This window comes from Gobio gobio (genome assembly GCF_949357685.1).
Source record: "Gobio gobio genome assembly, chromosome: 4".
Lineage (NCBI taxonomy): Eukaryota > Metazoa > Chordata > Actinopteri > Cypriniformes > Gobionidae > Gobio > Gobio gobio.
The window spans coordinates 47,776,142-47,803,491 of NC_137100.1; the positions used below are offsets into that span (position 1 = coordinate 47,776,142).

Consider the following 27,350-nt stretch of genomic DNA (forward strand, 5'->3'; position numbering starts at 1 on the left):
TTTGAAGTTTTTTTTTTTTTAAGTAAAACGTTATTCAGCAGGATTTTACATTGAAGCAATGTGTTTTGAAGTGATGAAATAGAAGTGGCCTCGAACGCTTTCCTAGAGGATCATCAGGGGCTCGGTGTGTCTTAAAAACCTACCAAAAGCTATTTAGCAGGAAGCGTGTTGATCTTGTTGTAGAACTATATGATTAAAAGCAAATAAAGCTTATTTCCTGTCATTTACACCGGTTAAGTATGGCTTGCTTTATTTGTGAGCTGTATGAAATATATATATATATATTTTTTGTTTACCTTTTGTTAGAACCCTTTGCCATTTGCTGAGTTAAACATGTCCCAGCCGTATTCTAGCCCAGCGGCTGTGCCACCTGGTTTGGAGTACCTTTCACAGGTGAGCGTGACATTTGGAAATAAAACAGTAGGAGCATAAAGTGTTGTACTATTCAATAATTCCAGCAAATAATATGTGAAGATAATTGGTATTTTATGATGTACAATAAACAATGGAATATGCTTCCTGTCCTGCTCTTACAGATTGACCAGATTTTAGTCCATCAAAAGATTGAGCTCCTTGAAGGTAAAATCCTTTATTTTATTATGACATTATAATATATATTTATATACTATATTCTACACTATAATTTAAACGTGTGAGGTTGGTAAGATTTGTATGCTTTGGAATGAAGTCTTATGCTCACCACAGCTGCATTTATTGGATCAAAAATACAGTAAAAATAGTAATATTGTGAAATATTATTACGATATAAAATAACTTTTCTATTTGAATATATCTTAAAATGCAATTATCAGCACAGCTCTACGCTAATATTTTTCTTTAGGAGCACTTGTGCATTTAGGAGGTCGTTGAAAAATGTAGGAGCACTTTCATTAATATCAACTTGTTTTTTGGACTAGTAAAAACTGCTGTTCACACTTTTTATATTTTTGGTTCGGAGTAATTGAACGGCTACGGTCAGAACATTGTCTCACACCAGTCTGTACTTCAAGATGATTTATTCTGTTTTGTCATGGGAGTGTGTGTGGTTAATCAGTTGCACGCACACACAATCCACAAAAACTGTTAATGGCACTTCTGACTAATTTACAGGTTAATAACTGTATACAATTGCATCTCTGCCGCCTCCCTCAATGATATCTTGTTTACAACTCCGCGGAAAGTTTTGGAGCAGTCCAAATCACGAACAGAGGTGGGGGTTTGTGAAGGGTCGCCTTTTTTACAGCCGCCGCCAAATTTGCAATGTGAATTTGAACAATTAAAAGGCCTTACTAAGTGTTGGAATGTCACTCAGGCAAGGGAGGTAGGCTGATAATTTTGGTCGCTGGCCTCAAGTAAGTTCTGTCCTTCACTTTGATTTCAGCTGATCTGACTTGATTGTCCTTTCCTGGGCAGACCTGTGTAATCCTTCTGACAGGCCAAAGTGCGCGAGGTAGCTGTTGGTCCACAATCATAACAGTTTCACCTACTCGTAGATTTTCCTTCTCTGACATCCATTTCTGTCTGGTTTGAGGGCTAGGTAGGTAGTTACGAATGAATTGCCTCCAAAAGTGATCAGCTAGCAGCTGACTATGTCTCCATCTCCATCTGCTAAGGAGTTCGGAATCCTGGTATGTCACTTGTGGCAGTGAGGCATCCCGCTGCCCCATCAACAGGATGTTGGGTGTAACTGGATTTGGGTCGGTGATGTCTGAAGATGTGTAGCCAATTGGTTTGGCATTCAGTATACCCTCTATTTCAATGAGAACAATCCGCAATACTTCTTCAGTGACTGTCTGTGCTCCGAGGGTTACTTGCAGGGCTGTTTTCAGGGATCGAATTTCCCACTCCCAGCATCCACCGAAATGTGGTGCACTGGGTGGATTTAAAGTGAACTTAATCTGCTGGAGGCTGAAGCTCAGGCTGAAGAGCTGCAAAGGCATCCCTACATTCCCTTTCCCCACCTTTGAAATTAATTCCTTGATCTGAAAGGATTTCAGAGGGTTTGCCTCACTTTGCAATGAAGCGACGAAGGGCCATCAGGAATGAATCACTGTCCATACTTGTGAGGAGATCAATATGCACTGCGTGTGAGGTCATACACTTGAAAATGATCCCCCAGCGTTTCTCATTTCTGCGTCCCACCTTTATAAGATAGGGACCAAAGCAACCTATCCCTGTAGAATAGAAAACTGGCTGGTGAATTATCAACCTGGCTGGTGAATTATCAACCTGGCTGGTGGGAGGTCTGCCATTCCTGGCATTCAATGCATTGGCATTGATGATGTTTGACTGCTGCTAGTCCCCTTAATACCCAGTATTTCCTCCTGAGTTCTGAAAACACCCTCTCTGGTCCAGGGTGATGCAGACGATCATCATGGTCTTTGATGATCAACTTGGTGAGTGGGTGATGTGGGTCAATGACAATGGGGTGGATGTTATCCTCTTCTAGCGGACTGATCTGTCTGAGACGACCACCAACACGAATGAGATTGGTGCTGTTATCCAGTTCAGGGGCTAGACCAAGCCTGTAGTGCTCCTGTCAGAAATTGAAGCTTCCGCGCCTCGATCGCCCCCCGGTGGCCGGTCCCAGTATAGCTCCTAAACCCCACCCCTCCATGTATTTGAATGGACGCGAGACACTCTAAACAATTCAATTACACTTCAAATAATTGTTTCCTAAAGATGGTTTCTGTCATTTTAGGCAGTTTTTATTACGATAATTTCATTTCAAGTGTTGGTTTTTTAAATAAGTTTAGTTTTAGTGAGTTATTTGATGCTATAAAAACGGGGGGTGTGACGTCATGATTGACAGCTGAGATTGACGGCTTCTCTGAGTGAAGTTGTCACTGAGGCACTAACGGACTTTTTTCGGGATTTTTGGGAGGAGATTGGAGCTTTAGCTTTAATTTCTACATTTCTATAACTGTTTATTTCACACCAACACAATGAATTATTCTGCATCTGCGAGAGTGTGGGCGGGCTTTTGATAATCGCGCCTCTACTTCCTGTTCTCTACTGCGCAACTCCGGTCCCGAGATCGCTACTGCGCAGACTCGGTCCCAAGATGTCAGCGCCGTGAGCGGGCATATGAAAACTTCAACTATGGTCAGCGGAAGTCAATGAAGTCGCGTCGTCCATATTTTTTTACGGTCTATGGGCTAGACACAGCAGTCGACTACTGCTTGGCAGTGGTTTACCAGATTTCAAGTGTGACACCTCGTCTGGGAATGATTCCTCCTGGATCTGACGGAGGGCTGTGAGCTCGCTTCTTTATAGTCCTCTGCTGTAGGAATTGAGGGAGAGCTCTCTTCGATGGTTGTATGAGGGCCTTTAGATAATCTGTGAAGGTGCAAAATTGGTGAGGATCTGGCAATGACAGATCAGAAGTTACCAGTCCACAGAAGGTTGACCTTATCAGCTCACTGTCTTGTTAAATGGGCAAATTGTGGCATTTCTGGCCAGCTGGCTGGTGTCTGTCTGTGCTGGACCTTGATTCCATCTGCTGTCTTTGGTGAGATCAGCGGGTTACCTCTTGTAATGGTATCCACTGGGTTGTCGTTCGACTGTACATAACGCCAGGTATCAGATTCAGTTAAGTCCTGGATCTCTGCCACTCTGGTCCCCACAAAAACCTTATAGCGGCAAGAATTTGATAAAAGCCAGGTGAGTATTGTAGTGGAGTCAGACCACAAAGTGACGCTGCTGAGTGGTAATGTTAGCTCTGTTTTGAGGACTTTAGCCAGCTGGGCCCCTGTGAGTGCTGCACACAGCTCAAGACGTGGAATGCTTTGTTGTGTCTTGGGGGCAACACGGGACCTGGCTGTTACAAAGGCAACCTCCACTTTACCTTGAGGGTTCTCTGTTCTTAAGTACGCCACAGAGCCATAGGCCTTCTCTGAGGCATCACAAAAGATGTGAAGCTGCCTATTACTAGTGGAAAAGTCCAATTCTTTGCTGCAATAACATCTGGGCTAGATGGGCAAAATGATGTGCTGTAGGTCTTCCAACTCGCTCTCCCAATGTTTCCGTAGGTTCTCTGGTAGTCGTGGGTCATCCCACTCTCTCTTTTTGTCCCACAACCTTTGTACTATTACCTTAGTTCGAGTAGTGAAAGGGACAATGTAGCCAAGGGGATCATATTGGCTAGCAAGTATTTGGTAGATACTTCGCATTGTGGGCAGTTGATAGTCAGGTTTGCGTCGTTTGTAGGAGAGGTTATCTGATTGACAATTCCAATGTAGGCCAAGAATTGGTTCCTGGGCATCTTGGAGACCTTCACAGAGCCATAGGATGCTGTTCTGGGACTGAATATCGACTGGCAGATGTCTGATAACTAAAGGGTCATTGCTAGCCCACTGTCGTAGCTCAAAGCCACCAGACGCTAGGAGGCTGCAGTTTGTCGAATAGATTCTTGGCTGTTTTAGGCGATGCAAAGCTCTGAAGGCAATTGTCTACATAGAATGACTTCTCCACAGAGACCCGTGTGTCCTCTCCAGGTTGGCTATGATCTAGAACATGCTTCTGTAAAGCAAACGAAGCACATCATGGACTGCAAGTGGTCCCGAACGGCAGCACCTGCCATTCATAGACATCAGGGAGTCTGTCTCTTTGCATATCTCCCCAGACGTATCTCAGCAGTGGTTTATCCTTTGGCAAAAGGCGTACCTGATGGAACATGCCACGGATGTTACTACTGATGGCAATAGAGTGTTCCCGGAAACGCAGAAGGACTGCCAGAAGTGAAGGATCAAGTGTTGGACCAGGTAATAAGAGCTTGTTCAGATTGTGCCCTTGGTATGAGAATGAACAGTTAAAGACTACCCTGTTCTTCCCATTATGCTGCACTATGTGGTGCGGGATGTACCAGGCTTCTTTTGTTCTGTCCACCTGCTCCTGATTAAATTTGACAACATACCCAACCTGCACTAGCTTGGCCAGCTCCTCTTGGTATGCTGCAGCAAGATCAGGGTCTTTTTCAAGACAGCTTCCTTGCGTGCATAAAGACGACGCATGTTCTTGATGTGAAGCAAAGGGGTAGCATATCGCTGGACACCATCAATATCCACTCTTACAGTGTTCTCTTGCAGAAGCTGAATTGCCTCTTTCTCTTGGCGTGACCTGGTGATCACCTTTTCACTCTGGTAGGGCAAAACATCCATTTGCCACAGTCTCTCCACGTTTGCATAAAGTTCATTGATGGGCCGCAGTGAGGTGAAGAAGCATTGCTCAGGGGAAAGACGGCTGCTCAATTCTCGAGTTGGACCCTGCGGGGTCCATCCCAGATGTGTTCTCACTGCTGCCGGACCACCAGGGGGCCCCAGTTTAACTGGCTGTATAGATGTGATAAGGTTGGGGCAATCAGAGCCAATGAGAAGCACAGGATGTACCTTGTCCAGCTGTTGTAGTGGTAACCCGACAAGATGCTTGAACTTCCTTTGCAGGGCACTGACTGGGTGAGTATGTTCTGCGAGACCAAGTGCTTTAGCTGTGAATGCGTTTCGGATCTTGTAGGCTTTACTGGGTTTAAAGGTCCCATGGCATGAAATTTTCATTTTATGAGGTATTTCAACATTAATATGAGTTCCCCTAGCCTGAATATTGTCCCCAAGTGGATAGAAATGTTGATCGGTGTAAAACCGAGTTCTGGCTGTCTTTCTCTGCCTTTGAGAAAATGACAGGCCAGACGAGCCAATCCTGAAGTCTCCTGCTTTGACGTCCAAGCAGGAACGGTTTCCTCCCTTTCCCCCGCCCAGAGAATCTGGCACGCCCATGCAAACGCTATATTTGTCCTGGAGAGATCATTGCTTGTGAACGAGTGAATGCTGGCAGTTTCTCAGTGTTTGGATGTACAAATGAAAACAGAAGTCTTTCTTCAGTTCCTTCTGATCTGTGATCATTGATTTCTGATGTGTCTGATTATTTATTATTCGTGCAATTATTTATTATACCCGACAGAAAGGTGTTTTCGTGTTTTCTATCTTGTGAGTCAGTGTTTTTGTACGTCCTCGTCGCGTCTATCTGTTCTAAAATGTGCATACAGTCGGGAGTTTCTGCTTAACATCGGCAGAGCCACATCTTTAGAGATAAACTTCACACACGCCGAAGCTCGGCCTTCAACATCCCCGACCCCCAGTACTGCATCTGGCCCACAGCGGAGGCACCAAACGCGGCGTGAGATTAAGCAGAAGGGGGGTAAGCGTGAGGGTATCCGGCTAGGCTAGCCAGCTTTCTCCACAATAAACTGGATTACATTCGATTACTGCTGTTGTGTCTTTGTTTGCGCTGTGTAAAGTTACTCAATGCGCGTCACTGACGCTATTCATATGATTGGAACATATCTAGAAATAATGCTATACTCAACACTTACTAACTCGTTCATCTCGCTGTAATGGTACTTTGCATGTGTTACAAAGTTGGTAGAATAATGATGAAGACGGACTCTGGTGTGACTGGGACTCGTGTTTATTCAGAACTCTCAGATACAAACACAATAAACTCGCGCTGATAGACAGCACTCTCATAACTCAGTAGTTACTATAAATAACTTTGTTAGCAATCGCTCCGTCTCAGTGATGTCCGGTTCGCGAACGAATCATTCTTTTGAATCGGTTCTTTTTAGTGAACCGAACCAGTTCACCAAATCGGACTGAATCGTAAACGGTTCGCGTCTCGAGTCAGCGCTGATCCATAATTTACTAAAGTTACTAACTTTCTGACATGAGTGACAGCCCCTCCGACTAGAAATAAACTAATAACCTGAAGTATATTCTAGTAACAACAGTTCACCCTGAACTGAGACATGCTGAGAGAACTGATGAGAAGTGAACACAGGTCCATCGTCTCTGGCAGACTCGTGCCTGCTCGTGCCTCGTTAAACCACGCCCCCTCCGCTCATTTAAAATGCAAAGATGTCAGCCAATCACAACAGTGGGCGTTTTTACTGAAGTCTCACAGCAGACACGCCTCTTGTAACAGGGCCTTCAGCCACAGGGCAAACAGCAGTATAGAAAAAATGCCTTTTATTTCTAAATTATGACATTTTATGATGTAAAAATCATACTAACAATATAAGTACACCTCAGGAAACACTTTAAAATAATAGAAAAATGCCATGCCATGGGACCTTTAACAGTTGGGGACACAGTAAAAGTCACAGCTGCCCCGTGAATTACCTGGGTATCTTGTCTCACTGTGCAAAGCACAAGGTCCTCGGGCTCCCCCACAAGTCCCAATTTCTCCACTGCATCATGCAGAATGATGGTCCGCTCTGATCCTTCATCCAACACCGCATAAGCCTCCATCGTCCTGTTACCATTCCTGATCAGAACCTTGGTCACTTTGAGTAGCACTTTACTGCCGGATGTTGGATGGTCAACATACAAAACAGCACTAGAAGGAACTGTACTCTGCTGAGGTGGCTTGACTTGATCATTGATGTCATGCAGTACCAGAAGGTGCTTCCTGTTGCAGGTTGGGCAGAGAGTCTTTAGTGTGCAGTTAGCTGCTTGATGTCCACGACCACAGCGCCAGTATCGGTTCTTTGTCTTTATCCAGTCTATCTTTATGTCTTTGTTTAGAAGCTTGAAGTTGTCACAGCTATTCAAATAATGCTTGTTGTTGTCAGAGTATGGACAAAAAGCCTTTACCTTCTCTGTCCGGAATGAAGCTGGTTTAGACATGTCAGCATGGACGGTGACTTTTCAGTCCCAAGGAAAATAGTAGTTGGTCTGCGAGGCTGCTTAGGCTCTCTTCTCACCTCTCTGATGTGTGTCGAGGAGTCCTGCTTTGGGTGACAAGTATATTGGCTACTGTCTTCCTGTACCTGAAGCTCATATTCCAGCCAATCAGCAAAGTCCAGCAGTGTTGGAATAGCAACTTGCAGAGGGTGAGTGTACCGTTTAAAACTAGATCTGAGGTCATGTGGCAATTTACTTAGTCGAGACACATGTGATCCACATTCTAGCTCTACACTACCTTTGTTGCCCAGCTGCTGCAACATACTGACAAGCTAGCGCACCTGCAGCCCAAACATCCTGAAGGCTTTGACATCTCCACTGCGTATATTAGGTCCATCCATCAGCTCAGCAATTCGTTGCAGGGCTAATTGGTGAAATTGACCACACATTTTATTCAGAGCTCTCATAGTGTTCTTGAAGGGAAACCTCAAATTGCTATAATTGGGCCTCCTCCAATTTCAGATGGTCTGTGAGGATTTGGAACTTTAAGTGTTCCGTGGCATCATCAGGCAGGATGTTCTCTAACGCAATTCTCAGCCTTGAAAACTCCCTAGGGTCAGGAGACGCCAGGAAAGGGATGGTAGGGGCTCGACCTCTATATCTTTTCTCTTGGATGGATGAGGTTAATTGATACTCTGAAGGGTATTCAGCGTGGGCTGGCCTCCTCTGGTCCTGTGATGGGACCATAAACTCAGGCAGCTGATGGAACAGGGAATATGATTGAGAGTCTTTATACCTGAACTGCAGCGAGTCGATAAGCTGTGTTGGAAAGGAGGCTCTCTCATGTGAGAAGGAGGAAATGTTTATGTTTCTCAGGTCATCGATCAGCTCTGTGCTTTCCTCTGGGCACAGCTGTCTTTTAGCGGCAGGCGGCAGCCTTGAACGTGGGGCTGGTATTGGATGGTATGGCTGGGGAATCTGAATGTGAGCTGCTGGATAGTGAGAGCGTGGTGATGGCGTTGGGGAAGTGACTGATTCAGGTGGAGTTCTCCACTCAGATTTTAGGCTTTGAAGCTCATGGAAAAAGTGCAACATTTTGTTGAAGCATCTCTTTGACTGCCGACATGATCTCAGGGAGCTGGCCAGCTTGTCGTTGCAAGGCTGCGTTCTCCCGCTTCATCTCCTCTAACATGGCTGTAAGCTCTGGTAGCTGTCTCACTTGCCGTTGCAATGCAGCATTCTCCTCTCTCAGTCTTTCAGAAGTGCTGTCCTACTGGTCATTCAGTATCCATTCTGACAGCTCTGATGCTTGGCTAACTGGTGAAGTGGATCTGGAATGACCTGTATACTTGGCGGTTTATCATCCTGTGCACCCTGGTAGCTAGGCGACTGTGGCTGCTGTCGACGAGGCCCAGGTACACTGAGCTCGTAGTCTTCGAAGTAAACTGGAGTGTTAACTCTTCTTCTTGGTCGCACAGCAGGGGGATCTCTTTCTGGGTGAGACATGGCTGCAACAGTCCACTCATCCGGCTCGAAGGACCAGGCACGTGCAGAGGGGGTGCTCGATTGCTTTGGGTGCTCGAGTCCCTGCCCTTTTTCAAAATGAATCAAAAGTGCCCCTCTCAGACAAATATCAATGATAATATCGTGGTCAATAAAACTAAATAAATATTATTATAACATGACAATGTATACGATAGTAACGAACGGCTCAAAAGTCGGACAATTTCTGTTGAGGTGTTGCCATAACGCGTTGCTATGGGTTGCGTACGTTTTGATTGACTGCTGATTTTCCACTGTTCGGAAACGGCTCTCAAGCCAAATATGGTCCTTTCAGAGAGTGTGTGGCCTTATGGGGAAAAAAGTAAACCAATATTTTTTTTCATCCATAATCAGAGCTAATGTGTTGATTTAATTACAAATCTATATATTATATATTTTAAAGTATTACACAATTCACCAATGCCCGTTTGTCATGTATATACACCAACCAATCGGTATTTGAACACCCTGCTATTTTGCAAGTTCTCCCGCTTAGAAATCATGGAGGGGTCTGAAATTGTCATCGTAGGTGCATGTCCACTGTGAGAGACATAATCTAAAAAAAAAAATCCAGAAATCACAATGAATGATTTTTTAACTATTTATTTGTATGATACAGCTGCAAATAAGTATTTGAACACCTGAGAAAATCAATGTTAATATTTGGGACAGTAGCCTTTGTTTGCAATTACAGAGGTCAAACGTTTCCTGTAGTTTTTCACCAGGTTTGCACACACTGCAGGAGGGATTTTGGCCCACTCCTCCACACAGATCTTCTCTAGATCAGTCAGGTTTCTGGTCTGTCGCTGAGAAACACGGAGTTTGAGCTCCCTCCAAAGATTCTCTATTGGGTTTAGGTCTGGAGACTGGCTAGGCCACACCAGTACCTTGATATGCTTCTTACAGAGCCATTCCTTGGTTATCCTGGCTGTGTGTTTCGGGTCATTGTCATGTTGGGAGACCCAGCCTCGACCCATCTTCAATGCTCTAACTGAGGGAAGGAGGTTGTTCCCCAAAATCTCACAATACATGGCCCCGGTCATCCTATCCTTAATACAGTGCAGTCGCCCTGTCCCATGTGCAGAAAAACACCCCCAAAGCATGATGCTACCACCCCCATGCTTCACAGTAGGGATGGTGTTCTTGGGATGGTACTTATCATTCTTCTTCCTCCAAACACGTTTAGTGGAATTATGACCAAAAAGTTCTATTTTGGTCTGATCTGACCACATGACTTTCTCCCATGACTCCTCTGGATCATTCAAATGGTCATTGGCAAACTTAAGACGGGCCTGGACATGTGCTGGTTTAAGCCGGGGAACCTTCTGTGCCATGCATGATTTCAAACCATGACGTCTTAGTGTATTACCAACAGTAACCTTGGAAACGGTGGTCCCAGCTCTTTTCAGGTCATTGACCAGCTCCTCCCGTGTAGTTCTGGGCTGATTTCTCACCTTTCTTAAGATCATTGAGACCCCACAAGGTGAGATCTTACATGGAGCCCCTGTCCGAGGGAGATTGACAGTCATGTTTAGCTTCTTCCATTTTCTAATGATTGCTCCAACAGTGGACCTTTTTTCACCAAGCTGCTTGGCAATTTCCCCGTAGCCCTTTCCAGCCTTGTGGAGGTGTACAATTTTGTCTCTAGTGTCTTTGGACAGCTCTTTGGTCTTGGCCATGTTAGTAGTTGGATTCTTACTGATTGTATGGGGTGGACAGGTATCTTTATGCAGCTAACAACTAGGGATGGGCATTTTTGTCAATTTCTCATTTCGATCATCGATAGGTCTCAAAAACGAGTACTCGAGTACTCGGGGGCGGGGCATGTGCAGGGGGCGGGGCATGTCCGTCATTGAGATAATGAAAACTGTTTTGAAAATGGTTGTTGACAAATACAAACGTGACATGAAAACAGGTATATGAAAACATGAACATATAAAACAAAAAATAACTGCTAGATTATGATGCATAAATGTCTTTGAAAAAAAAACATCTTTATAAAATGACCGTCTCAAATAACCAAGTCAATAATATCGAGCATTGCCTTTGAGCTGAAACTGTGAAATAACACCACCCTGCAGAGCTTGCTAGCTAGTTAATAAACTCAACCAAACGCACCATATATCAATATTAATATGAAGATTATTATGAACTTATTACGACATAATTCAACACAAAAGGACGTGAATGCGCACGTGAACTTCAGCGTGCTAGATTTTACAGGCGAAGGGTTTGAAACGGAACATTTTGAATGCGCTCTTCCCTTAACAACGCTGATACACGGACAACGAAAGCACACAGAAACAACATTTTATTAAAATCGTGTTCTCATTATAATGCTTTGACAGATTGACTCTGCACATCATGCACTTAATTGTATTATTCATGATCGAAGCGTTTACAGACATCACTGCGCGTTTTCGAACTCATAACGAAAAACAACTTTAAATAAACTAGGTCTACTGTTAAAAAATACGAGAACAGTAGGCTATAGCGCTGCTGCATTACTAATATCAATGATTCTGAGAAAGAAATAGCCTATCTAAAAAGAATATGACTGTCTCTAAACCATCATGTCGAGCATGAAATATGCGTTTGAGCTGAAACTGAAGAGATTGAACAACAGCCTGTATAACGGCAACGCTTTGCTAGCTTATTAAGCTCAACCAAACGCTTCTTATATTAGATTAATCAGATATAGACAACATAAAAGTAATCTTACAATGTGCATCTGCAGAAAAGGACGCGAATGCGCACGTGAACTTCACGCGCTAGTCTGAGTGTTCTCGCTAGTTTCTCTGTGGAGCAGCTGATACACGGGGAACTAAGCACAGATCATTTACAGCATTCTATTTTCCACGGTGTTCTCATTATAATGCTATGTAGGCTATGACAGATTGGCGCTGCACGTCTTGCACTAACCATTCAATGATCACAGTGATTCCAGACATCACTGCAGTGCACTTCTCAATTTCACTTTATTTCGCCGCGGTCTGGAGGCGTGCTGTATAACGCTAACCAATCAGACCTCCGGTACCGCGCAAAACGACGCAATAACCAATAAAAAAAGAGACAAATATATTTTTTTCAGGGCGATCATCGTTCTCATGATCGATGATCGCTGTCACGTTCGAGTACTCGATTACTCGACCACTGTTGCCCATCCCTACTAACAACCTCAAACAGGTGCATCTAATTTAGGATAATAAATGGAGTGGAGGTGGACATTTTAAAAGCAGACTAACAGGTCTTTGAGGGTCAGAATTCTAGCTGATAGACAGGTGTTCAAATACTTATTTGCAGCTGTATCATACAAATAAATAGTTAAAAAAGCATATATTGTGATTTCTGGATTTTTTTTTTTTAGATTATGTCTCTCACAGTGGACATGCACCTACGATGACAATTTCAGACCCCTCCATGATTTCCAAGTGGGAGAACTTGCAAAATAGCAGGGTGTTCAAATACTTATTTTCCTCACTGTGTGTATGTATATATATATATATATATATATTTTTTTTTTTTACATATTGCCCCTTTTTTACATTTGAGCCCCTGCCCCTGAAGAAGTCTCTGCACGGCCCTGCGAAGGACCATGTAAAAACTGCTGTTCACTCTTTTATATTTCTGGTTTGAAGTAATTGAACGGCTACAGGATGTTCGGTCAGAACGTTGTCTCACACCAGTCTGTACTTCAAGATGATTTATTCTGTTTTGTCATGGGAGTGTGTGTGGTTAATCAGTTGCACGCACACATAATCCACAAAAACTGTTAATGGCACTTCTGACTAATTTAAAGGGTTAATAACTATATACAATTGCATCTCTGCCGCCTCCCTCAATGATATCTTGTTTACAACTCCGCGGAAAGTTCTGGAGCTGTCCAAATCACGAACAGAGGTGGGGGAGTTTGGAAGAGTCAATTTGTGAAGGGTGGCCTTTTTTACAATCAGTATCACATTTGCACTCATGCCAATACTCTGAGCAACAGGAGTCTGTCTACTCGTGTGACATTGCTTAAAGCTGCAATACTAACTTCTGTATGGAAGCATATGGGTAGCAATATTCAATTTGCAATGCAAAATGCAAAATGACAATGTATGTCAGTATTTAAATTTACATTTTCCATACCATGATCAGCGCAACATTTGGAGCAAAATGATAATTCAGATTGAATAATATAATATAATTTATATTTGCTATTTGTTTTAACATATAATTTAAACATATATTTTAAAGCTTTATAAGTTGCAAAATTAAAATCATATGCAAAACGATCATTTAAATTTAATTTTTCTTAATTGCATTTACACTCACAGTTAAGATACTTGCGATTGCCTTTTCATTAAATGTCCCGCAATGAATGTAGCAAAGTTCAATGTGGAATTTAAAATGCAATCCGAGCCGATCAAGTCTCCGCCCCGCCCTGTCAATCATTGCATCAAGGCAGGGTCAGGTGTTGGAAGCATGGTGGCAGCAGAGCTATTAGAGCGAGGCATTTACTAGAGCAAGAACAGAGAAATGATGACGCACATCTGTCAGTGACTGTTCTGTTAGACCAGTATGTTATTAGAACCATGATATTTATGGTTAGAATGTCTCGCAGAGAACGTGCCTGGCACTCGTGCCCCTTGTAACACGAGAATGGTCGCGTGTCTGTGAAACAGCAATAGGTTATTTTACTCTCAAATATTCTTAGACAAGCTGTCCAAGATTATTGTTTGCTATGTCAGTGTGGTTGTATTTTTTTCTCTCATTTTACCATTCTGATTGTTGTTTAATGCATCAATTATATTAATAAAACGATGTGTAGTCCATCTGGATGGTGATGGGTGTTCTTTATGATAATAATAGGCCTAGTAATAATAATTAATCATAACTCTGGTGATGTCTAAACCCATCTTTCACATCTAAGCATTTTGGTCTGATGTGAACATGTGCTGGTGGTGTGATGGATATTTTCTTGGCACACTTTGGGCCTTTTACCATTTGAGCATCATTTAAACTCCACAGCTTAGTATTGTTGCTGGCCATGTCCATCCCTTTATGACCTCAGTGACTTTATAACCTCAGATTTTTCATTCTCGCTCCTGCAAAAATATAGGCTATGTTAACTTCTCCCGCCCGCAAAATTCTCGTTTTGTCCTGCTCTCGTCCGTTTTTTTGTATGTCCATAATATTTCCATGAAATGGTTTTACTAGCCTACACATTCCCATATACATTCTCCCAATAAATGACTTGTTATTAAAGTACAACCCCAAATCAGAAAAAGTTGGGACAGTATGGAAAACGCAAAAAAAAAAAAGAAGTGATTTCTAAATTTGTTTGACTTGTATTTCATTGCAGACAATATGAACAAAACATATTTCATGTTTTGTCTGGTCAACTTCATGTAATTTGTAAATATGCATCCTTTCCTGTCATTCAGACCTGGAACACATTTAAAAAAAAGTTGGGACAGTAAAGCATTTACCACTTTGTAATGTTGCCATTCCTTTTCACAACACTTAAAAGACGTTTAGGGACTGAAGACACCAAGTGATGAGGTGTTTCAGGTGTAATTTTGTCCCATTCTTTCTGCAAACAAGTCTTAAGGTGGGCAACAGTACGGGGTCTTCGTTGTCGCATTTTGCACTTCAAAATGCGCCACACATTCTCTATTGGAGACAGGTCAGGACTGCAGGCAGGCCAGTCAAGGACCCGTACCCTCTTCCTCCGCAGCCAGGACTTTTTTAATGTGTGCAGAATGTGGTTTTGCATTGTCTTGCTGAAATATGCATGGACGTCCCTGGAAAAGATGTCTTCTTGAAGGCAGCATATTATGCTCCAAAATCTCTATGTACTTTTCAGCATTAATGGTGCCTTCACAGAAGTGCAAGTTACCTTTGCCAAGGGCACTGACACAACCCCATACCATGACAGACCCTGGCTTTTGGACTTGTTGCTGGTAACAGTCTGGATGATCCTTTTCTTCTTTGGTCCGGAGCACACGGCGTCCATTCCTCACAAAAAATACCTCAAATACTGATTCATCTGACCACAGTACACGTTTCCACTGTGTGATGGACCATCCCAGATGCCTCCGAGCCCAGAGAAGTCGACGGCGCTTCTGGACACTGTTAACATAGGGCTTCCTTTTTTGCACAGTACAGTTTTAACTGGCATTTGTGGATGTAACTACGTATTGTGGTACTTGACAAAGGTTTGCCAAAGTAGTCCTGAGCCCATGTGGTGATATCGCTTATAGATGAATGACGATTCTTGATGCAGTGCCGCCTGAGGGATCGGAGATCACGGTTGTTCAGCTTAGGCTTGCGCCCTTGTCCTTTACGCACTGAAATTCCTCCAGATTCCTTGAATCTTTTAATAATGTTATGCACTGTTGAATGTGAAATATCCAAATCTCTTCCTATCTTTCTTTGAGGAACATTGTTTTTAAACATTTCAATAATTTTCTCACATATTTGTTGGCAAACTGGCGATCACCGGCCCATCTTTGCTCCTAAAGGATTAGACCTTTCTTGGATGCTGCTTTTGTACCAAATCATAATTACAATCACCTGTTGACATCACCTGTTTTAAATCACATCATTATTTAACCATTTTACCTCATTACTAGCCCTAAATTGCTCCTGTCCCAACTTTTTTTGAAATGTGTTGCAGGTCTGAATGACAGGAAAGGATGCATATTTACAAATGACATGAAGTTGACCAGACAAAAACATGAAATATTTTGTGTTCATATTGTCTGCAATGAAATGCAAGTCAAAGTAAATTTAGAAATCACTTCTTTTTTTATTTATTTGCGTTTTCCATACTGTCCCAACTTTTTCTGATTTGGGGTTGTATTAATATTCACAAACCACTTTTAACAGAAAAGCTGTATAGGCTGCTGCGTGCATGGTTTGGCACGGTAGAATGCGTGCAAAGTGCGCTCCCTTAATAATCCGTTAAAGGATGTGCTGGAACGGGAGATTTGTACAATGTTGAAAAACATTAACAGCTGTTAAGTTTTAAATAAAATATAATTTATTTTTGGGAATAAAAATTATTATTATTATTATTATTAGGCCTATTATTATAAATAACACCCATTACCATCCAGATGGACTACACATCGTTTTATTAATGTAATTGATGCATGAAACAACAATCAGAATGGTGAGAAGAGAGAAAAAATAGAACCATACTGATATAGTAAACAATAATCTTGGACAGCTTGTATAAGAATATTTGAGAGTAAAATAACCTGTTGTTGTTTCAGTACTTCAGCAGACACGCGACCGCGCTCGTGTTACAAGGTGCACAAGTGCCAGGCACGTTCTCTGCGAGACGTTCTAACCATAAATATCATGGTTCTAATAACGTACTGTTCTAACAGAACAGTCACTGACAGACGCGCTCTGTTCTCTATTCTTGCTCTAGTAAATGCCTCGCTCTAATAGCCAATAGCTCTAATAGCCTCTGCCGCCATGCTTCCAACACCTGACCCTGCCTTGATGCAATGATTGACAGGGCGGGGCGGAGACTTGATCGGCTGAGATTGCATTTTAAATTCCACATTGATCTTTGCTACATTAATTGCGGGACATTTAATGAAAAGGCAATCGCAAGTATCTTAACTGTGAGTGTTAATGCAATTAAGAAAAATTATATTAAAATGATCGTTTTGCAACAATTTTTGCTTGAACATGTTAAACACATCTAATCATTTCTGTAATACATTTTAACTTTGCAACTTATAAAGCGTTAAAATATATGTTTAAATTATGTGTTAAAACTAGTGTAGGAAATGGCAAATGTAAATTATATTATTCAATTTGAATTATCATTTTGCTCCAAATGTTGTGCACATCATGGTATGGAAAATGTAAATTTAAATACTGAAATACATTGCCATTTTACATGTTGCATTGCCATTTTGCATATCGCATGGCAAATTGAATATTGCTACCCATATGCTTCCATACTGTGCTACTCCGCAGCGGTGCGACCCAAACCGGACTAAAATAGTCTGAATATAAACACTTATTATATGTGTACCGTAGTGATTCAGGATAAGACAAAAACACGGTTTGTAAAATGGGTTCATGATTTATTGTTCATGATGACTCATTATATAAATGTAGTAAATTTTGACTGCAGCTTTAACTATATATCATGTACGATGATTTTTAATGATTAAAATCAGGAGCTTATACAGGGGCTTCTTTTTTTGTTTTTTATGAATTTTTGGTGGCATTTTTGTCCCAAGCCCCCGTAAATTTCCAACCTTGTTTATGATAATCCAAATGTAGTATTTCCAGTTAATTTGGCTGCAAAGAGACCTCAGCATGAGACGGTCTGGTGAGTGTGCATGGCTGCGTCACACCCGTTTCACCTTGTACACAATCTTTGAAGTAGTCCGTCGCACACTTCTTTTGCACTTGACTGAAGGCATGAAAAGCACCTGATCGCAGTACGAAACGTGTAGAGCCCTGCAGCAGCCATTACTCTAGTCTTCAGAGTCACATGATCCTTAAAGGGGGGGTGAAACACTCAGTTTCAGTCAATCTCATGTCAATCTTGAGTACCTATAGAGTAGTATTGCATCCTTCATATTTCCGAAAAGTCTTTAGTTTTATTGTATTTATAAAAGAAAGATAGGCTGTGCTGAGTCTTTGCGAAAAAAACGAGCGGCTGGGGGCGTATCGTGTGGGTGGAGCTAAAGAATAACGAGCGCGCACAGCTATTGCGTTGAGAGAGTCTGAAAGCTCTGACATCCCTTAAACGTGGAGAAAAAAACATTATCCTAAATAAACCATTGAGAGCAATCAGATTTAGCCATACATAAATGATCCAGAATCAGATCTAGAGGCTGAAATTGAACAGGAGAAGCAGCAACGACGACTACAGCAAGATGTCTCAATGGTATGTACTGTAACTGTAACTTATATACTTGCTTAGCGGCTTGTCATGCTCGCGAGTTTTACAACATTTTAGTGTGTTTACTCATGGTTTATGAGGACATAATTTGGTTTATGGACTGTATGCGATTTAAGGATAGCAGTAGCAAGCGGAATGGCTTTGGCAGACTAGTGCGTGTTTACATAGAAAAACAATGGAATAGTAGCGCATTCGAATGAACGAGTCGATGGCTAACAACACAGACATTTGAAGCAGTTTTACTCACCGCCTGCTTCCAACATACGACCGTGAACCTTAATCGCAGAGATTGCTCCATCTTTCAGCATTAGACGAGCTACAAATCCAGAGCTGAACTGTACCTTGTTTATAAACCATTGTCGCCGAAATTCAGGGAACAAAGAAAAACACTTGCACAACTCCGTTGCTGCTCCGGAAAAACAAACTCCATCCACTGTCCCATTAACGCTGGGTTCTTTGGGAAGCTGTGCAGGGTTATCTTGCCCTGACAACCAAAAACACGCATCTTTGGTGATATTGTTGATTTCGTGTGACTGCAGCACAGCCGGCTTGATCTCTCGCTCTAGTCGCCCACGCGCCCTTCTGGGAGAAGAGCCCGTACGGCCCGTATAAGGACATTCCGCCCTATCTGACGTCAGATAGACCCATACTCGAAAAAAACATTCCGAAACTTATGAGAAACCGGAAGGAGTATTTTTGGCACAGAAATACTCCATCAAATGTCCGACTTTTTTTTTTAGACTTTGTCCATGTTTAGGATAGGACACCCCCCCCCCCCCTCCCCCCCAAGAAATTATTTCTTATCATTATCAAAGTTGAAAACGGTTGTGCTGCTTAATATTACTGTGTAAACAGTTTTTTTGAGGATTTGTTGTTAAATAGACCCCTAACCTTTGAACAGTAATGTACACTATTGTTCAAAAGTTTTAGGGTCCGTTAGATTTATATATAGTAAAAAAATAATATTGTATATTGTTACATGGTTACAATACATTGTTAGCTAACTTTGTGATTTGTATTTGTACATTTCTGAAATGCTTAACTTGGACACCTTCACCTCTGATAACAGATCACTCTAAATTGTAATGTAAACGCATGCATTTTCTGTAAAGCTGCTTTGAAACCGTATTCTGAAAAGCACTAAACAAATAAATATGAATTGAATTGAATATTATTATTCAACATGGATGCATTAAATTGATCAAAAGTGAGTAAAGATTTCTGTTTAAAAAGAATTAGATTTTTTTTTTTTTTAAATGTTTACTTTCTATTTATCAAAGAATCCTGTAAAAAAAAAAAAAGGTGTATATATATATATATATATATATATATATATATATATACCAATGTATACTATGTATTTAATATCACCTAAATGTAGCTGTGGAGCATAAGACTTCTTTCAAAAACATAACAAATCTTACCGACCATAAGAACGTATTATATACATATTTTATATTTATTTTTGGACACTGTTGACACTAAATAAATGTAATATGCTATAAAGTCAAAATGCTAATGAAAAAATGATCTTCTTTTCCAGCCATTATTGGCTTTGAGACTAATAATCAGTATGAGATTAAGAACAGCCTGGGTCAAAAGATCTTCAATGCTAAAGAAAACACTGACTGCTGCACGCGGAATATCTGTGGTCCTCTGAGGAGCTTTGATCTGCAGATAACAGATAACTTTGATCAGGAAGTGATCCACTTGATCAGGCCTTACCGCTGCACGTCCTGCTTTTTCCCCTGCTGTCTTCAAGAGGTAATAACTGAAGTTCCCTTACGAGAGTACTCTCGTATTGCGTTTTGCTAAAACACTATGGGGGAATTCCTTTCCTCGAGATATTGAAGCAAATTTTTATCCAAAAATACCTTCTATACGCAGTGCAGCTGCACAGCTCTCAGCAGGAAGCAGCTGCGTGCTGATTGGCTGTGCCGCTGCAACTGCAGCAACCTATAGCGAGACCGTGGGGCGGGACGGACCAATCAGGTCCTTCCAAACTCCCGCCACAAGGGGCAACATAATTTGCATAGCCTAGGGTATATAAGACCCACTCTCGCAAGGTTAGTCAGATTAATTCTTCTTCAGCGACTTGCAATCGTTGAGCTCCGGATCGAAGCCTGCCGTCGACACGCACCCAGCGGAACACGCAGCCTGAGGACGTCGGATTCTCCGCCTTCAGCCTGCCTTCCAGCTGCGCCATCCGGCACCATATCCTTTATACCTTCTGTTTTCTAAATTCAAAAAGAGCCGAGACGTTGATGCAAATGTCTCGTTCCTGCGCCTCGTGCAGAGGTTTCATCGCGGACGAGGATCGGCACATCATCTGCGTGTCATGTCTCGGACGAGACCACACGCAGGCTGCACTCAACCAGGGCGGCTGCCCTGAGTGCGACGAGCTGGCGCTGCAGACCCTTCGGGCTCGGCTCGCCAGCTTCGACTCGGATCCCGTCCCGTGCTCCCAGCCTCTAGAGCCACGGAAGAAAAAACGTCGCGACCAGAGGCCACCGGAGCGCTCTGACGAGCACACGCCGGGCATGTCCCCGCGTGCCTCGCCATCGCCCGTGTTGTTCGCCGACGAGCAGCACAGCTCCCCTCGCATGGCGGCTGCTGCTTTTTCGTTCGGCGGACCGGAGGAGGAAGAGGATGACAGCCTTTCCCTTGCTGCATCCGGGAGCGGGTGGTCGGACGCCGCCTCGGAGCACGCCACTTCGACGCGGACGGCTAGCGGCGTCATAACCTCAGTCGACGCTGAGCTTATGCGCTTGCTCACCAAGGCCGTGGACGACCTCGGCATTGACTGGTCTCAGCCCGAGGAGCCCACGAGAAGCCGTCTGGATGAGTGGTATTTCGAGAACCGCCGTCAACCTACCGCTCAAAGACCCGCTCCCTTCTTCCCAGAAGTCCACGAGGAGCTAACAAAATCGCGCCAGATCCTCTTTTTCTCCAGCGCTCTCGGTAGTCGATGGCGCTCAGAAAAAAGGATATCAAGCCCTTCCTCCCCTCGAGGAGGCTGTCGCTGCACACCTTTGCCCGCCCTCCGCCAGAGGATGGCAGTCAAAGACCGTGCACCCTTCCAAGGCCTGCCGCACTACGTCCAGCCTCGCCGGTCGAGCATTCGCCTCCGCCGGCCAGGCGGCGTCAGCGCTACACTCCATGGCGGTTCTTCAAGTCTTCCAGGCCAAACTCCTCCGTTCCCTGGACGAGTCTGTTCCTGATAACGAGGCTCTGAAGGATCTGCGCGGCGCCACTGACTTGGCCCTGCGCGCCACCAAGGCCAATGCTCAGGCGATCGGCAGATGCATGGCCAGCCTGATGGTGTTGGAGCGCCATTTATGGCTTAACTTAACGGAGATGAAGGACGTGGACAAGACCGCTTTCCTGGACGCGCCCATTTCGCCTTCAGGATTGTTTGGTTCCGCCGTGGTTGGGTTCACAGAGCGCTTCACTGAGGCACAGAAAACTTCGCAGGCAATGCGACATTTCCTGCCCAAGCGTTCCAGCTCCTCCGCTAGCCGTCAAGCTAAGGCTGGACCAGCCCAGCCCGCCAAGGCGCCGCCTTCAGCTCGCCAGCCTCACGCGGCTTCCAAGCCCGGTCAGCGTTCCCGCTCTACGAGCCGCAGCAGACCGCCGGAGCGTCGAGGTCCACGACCCAGCAATGTGTCGAAACCTGAGCCTCCGAAGCCGTCCTAGCCAGAGGTATGAAGAGAAGGCGGATAGTGCCCGCTTCGGCCGGTGCACCGCCTCGCTCTCTTCCAAAACGTTCCCCAGCTCCCTTCAAGGCGGCTGGGAACGCCACATTCACAGCCAACGAGCCCGCAAGCAAGCGCGCTCGTCTGTACACAAACGCCGTTTTCACGGCGACCCATATGAGTCACAAAAAGAGCTTTTTCTCTGTAGGCAGTGTGCCAGCATTAAAGCATGTACCCCTACACTCAAGCACTCCCCCATGTTCCCCAGCCCCCTGCACTCAGGTGGCTGGAAACATTATTCTCACAGTCAACGAGCCCGCACTCAAGCGCGCTCGCCTGTACACAAGCACCAATCCTCTATGTCCCCCGGCCCCCTGCACTCAGGCGGCGGGAAACAATTCCCTCATAAGCGCCAGCTTAGCGCAAGGTTATCGGGCCACCGAGTCCCTGTTACTCAGCGACTCGCCCCACAGATTAATTCAGCCCCTGGCTTCGAAGGCCGAGGCCTGGCGGGCCATTCCCGGCATTTCGAAATGGGTGTTGAACATAATAGAACGAGGTTACTCGCTACAGTTTGCTCGCAGACCACCGCGCTTTCGCGCCGTGGAAGAGACAACGGTGAGAAGCGACAAAAGTCACGTGCTTCGAACCGAGATATCAAAACTGTTAATAAAGGGAGCGGTAGAAGTCGTACACCCCTCACAGAGCGAGTCAGGCTTTTACAGCCGTTACTTCCTTGTACCAAAAAAGGACGGTGGTCTAAGACCCATCCTAGATCTCAGACATCTGAACAAAGCCCTTATGAAGCGCCCGTTCAGAATGTTGAGAATGAAACAAATCCTCGCGCACATTCGCCCGGGAGATTGGTTTTTCACTGTGGATCTAGAGGATGCCTATTTTCACATACAAATAGCCCCCCATCACAGGCCATTCTTGAGATTCGCCTTCGAGGGGAAAGCATACCAATACAAGGTGCTACCTTTTGGTCTATCTCTAGCCCCTCGCACGTTTACAAAGTGCATGGAAGCGGCGCTAACCCCGCTGAGGCTTCGGGGAATGAGAATTCTCAACTATCTCGACGACTGGCTCATAATAGCTCAGTCAGAGATACAGTTATTAAACCACAGATCTTGGCTTCTCAACCATTTACAATGCTTGGGACTCAGAATCAATGTGGCAAAGAGTTTATTGTCTCCCACACAGAAAGTTTCGTTTCTGGGAACAGTATTGGACTCAATGCAGATGAGCGCGCGGCTGACGTCACAGCGCGCGCTCTCTGTTCGGAACCGAGCGGTTTCCCTCAGGTCCGGTGCACACATTCCTCTCAAACACTTTCAGAGGATGTTGGGTTTCATGGCCTCGGCGGCGCCAGTTCTCAGACTGGGTCTGTTGCGCATGCGCCCCCTACAGCACTGGCTGAATCGCCGCGTTCCAGCTCACGCATGGCTTTCGGGCCGATTGCAAATCAAGGTAGACCACAGCTGTGTGTTAGCTCTGGCTCCTTGGAAAAATCCCGTCTGGTACAAGACGGGCGTGAGTTTGGGCACTGTTACGAAGTGGAAAGTTATCTCGACAGATGCATCCAACCTAGGTTGGGGAGCCCTTCACGAGGGCAGGCCGATCTCCGGTCTCTGGTCAGACTCGGAGAAGAGCCTTCATATAAACTGTCTAGAGATGAAAGCGGTCACGATATTGCTAAGAGCTTTCCTTCCGTACATAAAATACCACCATGTCCTGATCCGAACGGACAGCAGGTCGGTGGTAGCCTATATAAATCGCCAAGGCGGTCTGAGATCTATCGATCTGCACTCAATGGCGGAAGAAGCCCTAATATGGGCAGAGCACAATCTGAGCTCGCTGAGAGCGACTCACGTGCCAGGCATTCTGAATTTGGGTCCGGACATGCTGTCCAGGGGCAAAGTGTCCCCGGCAGAGTGGTCTCTTCACCCAAATATAATTCAGATAATTTGGGGCAAGTTTGGAGAGGCAAAAGTGGATCTTTTCGCCTCAAAAGACAATGCTCAATGCCGAATATATTTCTCCAAGCACGAGGATGCGTTGGCCCACGAATGGCCCAACCTTCCTCTTTATGCGTTTCCCCCAATCTCAATGTTACCTCAGGTCATAGAGAGGATCAGGGAGAGCAAATGCGCTGTGCTTTTAATAGCCCCGCTTTGGAGAAATCAACCTTGGTTCTCACTGCTGAGTCAGATATCAGATGCAGCTCCGTGGCCGATCCCGCTGAGGAGAGATCTCCTCATGCAGGCGGAACGGCAGATCTGGCATCCCCGTCCCGATCTATGGGCGCTTCATGTTTGGCCCATCAACGGGTACATGAGAACCTTTCTGGAAGCATAATGAACACTATTACTGAAGCTAGAGCCCCCACAACTAGGCGGCTCTATTCAGGCAAATGGTCAGTCTTTTCAGACTGGTGTAAAGCGCGAAGTCTGACCCCACATGATTGTGCAGTGTCAGAGGTGCTTACATTTTTACAAGAGCTTCTGGACGCGGGTCGTTCCCCCTCCACGCTCAAAGTTTATGTGGCTGCTATAGCAGCGTATCACATTAAAGTGAACGGACTGTCACTAGGAAAGAGCGATCTCCTTGTTCGCTTCCTTAAAGGGGCTAGAAGGCTTCACCCACCTCGCCCCCCTTCAGTCCCTATATGGGACCTGTCCACGGTCCTGGATGCCATGAAGAGCTCTGCATTTGAGCCTCTGCATTCTGTGAGCTTAAAGCTCCTGTCACTAAAGACCGCTTTTCTGCTAGCGATTGCATCAGTTAAGCGAGTGGGTGATCTGCACGCGCTCTCTGTGAGCGCCTCGTGTCTGGAATTTGGGCCAAACGACTCCAAAGTCGTCCTCAAACCAAGACATGGATATGTACCTAAAGTGCTTTCAACTCCGTTCAGAGCACAGGTTATTTCACTTTCGGCACTTTCATCACAGTCAGATGAAATAGATGCTAATTTGCTCTGTCCTGTCAGAGCGCTGAGAATATACATAGAGCGTTCCGCTGCTTACAGGCAAACTGAACAGCTCTTTGTATGCTTTGGCGGACGCACCCGAGGGTGCGCGGTTACAAAGCAGACCCTGTCACGGTGGATAGTGGATGCTATCTCACTGGCCTATGAGTCTAAAGATCTCGGCTGCCCTTTAGGCATTAAAGCCCATTCTACTAGAGGCATGGCCTCTTCGTGGGCTTGGTCTACTGGCATTTCTCTGAATGATATCTGTGCGGCGGCAGGCTGGGCCTCCCCGTCCACTTTTATCAGATTCTATAATTTAGATGTTCCGGCTTTACAAGCTGGGCTTCTTGCTGTATGAACAGATTAACCCCTTAAGGCTCGATAAGTCCGGCCTGGGTTGAATATTGTATAAGTCATAAGCATATTCCTTATACGGCCCGAAGTGTCTGGCCACTCATTATTCCTGACCCGATTATGTCTGGTCTATACTTTATTGCACGAATATCGTGTTCATTCTCATGTTGGCCTGGGTTTGGTGTCGTCGGCTTTAGAGCCGTTAAGTAAGCACGGCGTTTTGCATTGGTCCCCCATAGCGTTTTAGCAAAACGCAATACGAGAGTACTCTCGTAAGGGAACGTTTCGGTTACTAACGTAACCTCGGTTCCCTAAGATGAGGGAACGAGTATTGCGTTTTGCTTGCCGTGCTTGCTCACTTGCTCAGGAGTCGCTTCAGTCGATTAACCTGACTAACCTTGCGAGAGTGGGTCTTATATACCCTAGGCCATGCAAATTATGTTGCCCCTTGTGGCGGGAGTTTGGAAGGACCTGATTGGTCCGTCCCGCCCCACGGTCTCGCTATAGGTTGCTGCAGTTGCAGCGGCACAGCCAATCAGCACGCAGCTGCTTCCTGCTGAGAGCTGTGCAGCTGCACTGCGTATAGAAGGTATTTTTGGATAAAAATTTGCTTCAATATCTCGAGGAAAGGAATTCCCCCATAGCGTTTTAGCAAAACGCAATACTCGTTCCCTCATCTTAGGGAACCGAGGTTACGTTAGTAACCGAAACGTTCTGTGGAGAGTTTTTATGACCTTTGGAGAGAGAGAAGAAGAAGAAAAACTTTACAACAAGACTAAATGTTGTCTTTGCAAAATGTACTATAACCCCTTCTCTGATTCCCTTTCCTGTGTGGATGTGACATTGACTGAAGATGGAGGTGCAGTCTCCCCCAGGGAATACAATAGGCTACGTCAAGCAAGACTGGCATGTGTTTAGGCCCATGTTCTCTATCTATGACATGTCCAAAACTAAGGTGCTGTCCATCGAGGGGCCTGTGTGTGCCGTCAGCTGCTGTGGGGATGTGGATTTTGAAGTATGTATTCATGTGTGATTTTGTCAGTTTATCACCTTTCTGTGTGTGTGGTTGTTTGTGAAAAACTGAAACAAACAGTATCTGGTGGATGATTATTTGGGGATTTCAGTGTAAAGTTTCATGTCTAGTTTTTTAACTAATAGATAAAACAGATGCGTTTGTCTATCTTCTGGTGTAGGTTACCGGTAAGGACGGGCATCCCGTTGGTCGTATCAGTAAACAGTGGGCTGGCCTGATCAAAGAGTCACTGACTGATACAGATAATTTTGGCATTAACTTTCCCATGGACTTGGACGTGAGGATGAAAGCAGTTCTGCTGGGAGCATGTTTCCTTATAGTGAGATATGACATAAAACATCCATTCATCCACTAATATATTCTCATTACTTTCTTTATACGGCCATTCATACATTTAATTAATTTTTTTCTCTTGTCCTGCAGGACTTCATGTTCTTTGAGCAGACCGGTGACTCAGGACAGCGATGCAGTGTGTTTGGTTAATAGGGAGTGGGAGAAAGATTGTGGTTATTGATGAAATTTCTCTGGTATATTCATATATAGTATCACTTATATGTACTACTTTGTTCTAAAGTCAGGAAAATCTCTATAAAAGCATTTTAACCCAGACAGGCTATAGATAAACTTGTGTTTAGCGTTGATTTTCTCTATTGTGTAAAATATTAAATAAAGCATTTCTTAATGAAATCTTCTTGCTCTCGAAAAAATAGTTTCCCATGACCACACCTTTGAAATGCATCATGCATCACGAATTTTGATAACAGAATTTTTTTTTTTTAACAACCTGACATTTGCCTTATCATTCTTATCACACATTCTCTTAGTAATAATCACGCTGGATTTTAAAAGGGACATAAACACTGCCTGGCCAAAATAAAAAGTTGCTGTTTGGATTTAAATAGGCAAGTGCTTTAAGAGTCAATGATTGGATCATTATTGCAGTGATTTTAATGTTTCTAGCATGCTATGTATTTGGCAACAGTTCTTCTAAACCCTAAATGATGGAGTGTGTAGCTTTTCATTTCTTAAACAAACATGTAGGAAGACACATCATGGCCATATTCCAGGATGACAATGTCAAGATTCATCAGGCTCAAACTATGAAAGAATGGTTGGGAGGGAGACCTTAAATTAATTGAATTTAAGTCTTTGG

At 44.2% G+C, this 27,350-nt stretch overlaps 1 protein-coding gene across 1 annotated transcript; it reads left to right on the forward strand.

Annotated features, from left to right (window-relative positions):
- Nucleotides 1–333: 333 nt before the first annotated feature.
- Nucleotides 334–26,680, forward strand: plscr3a (phospholipid scramblase 3a; the record flags this gene model as incomplete). The annotated part of the gene is made up of 6 exons (XM_079814385.1): nt 334–393; nt 537–579; nt 19,688–19,908; nt 26,018–26,179; nt 26,358–26,516; nt 26,621–26,680. 6 exons carry the CDS (start codon nt 334–336, stop codon nt 26,678–26,680), a joined length of 705 nt encoding a protein of 234 aa, XP_079670511.1.
- Nucleotides 26,681–27,350: the final 670 nt, after the last annotated feature.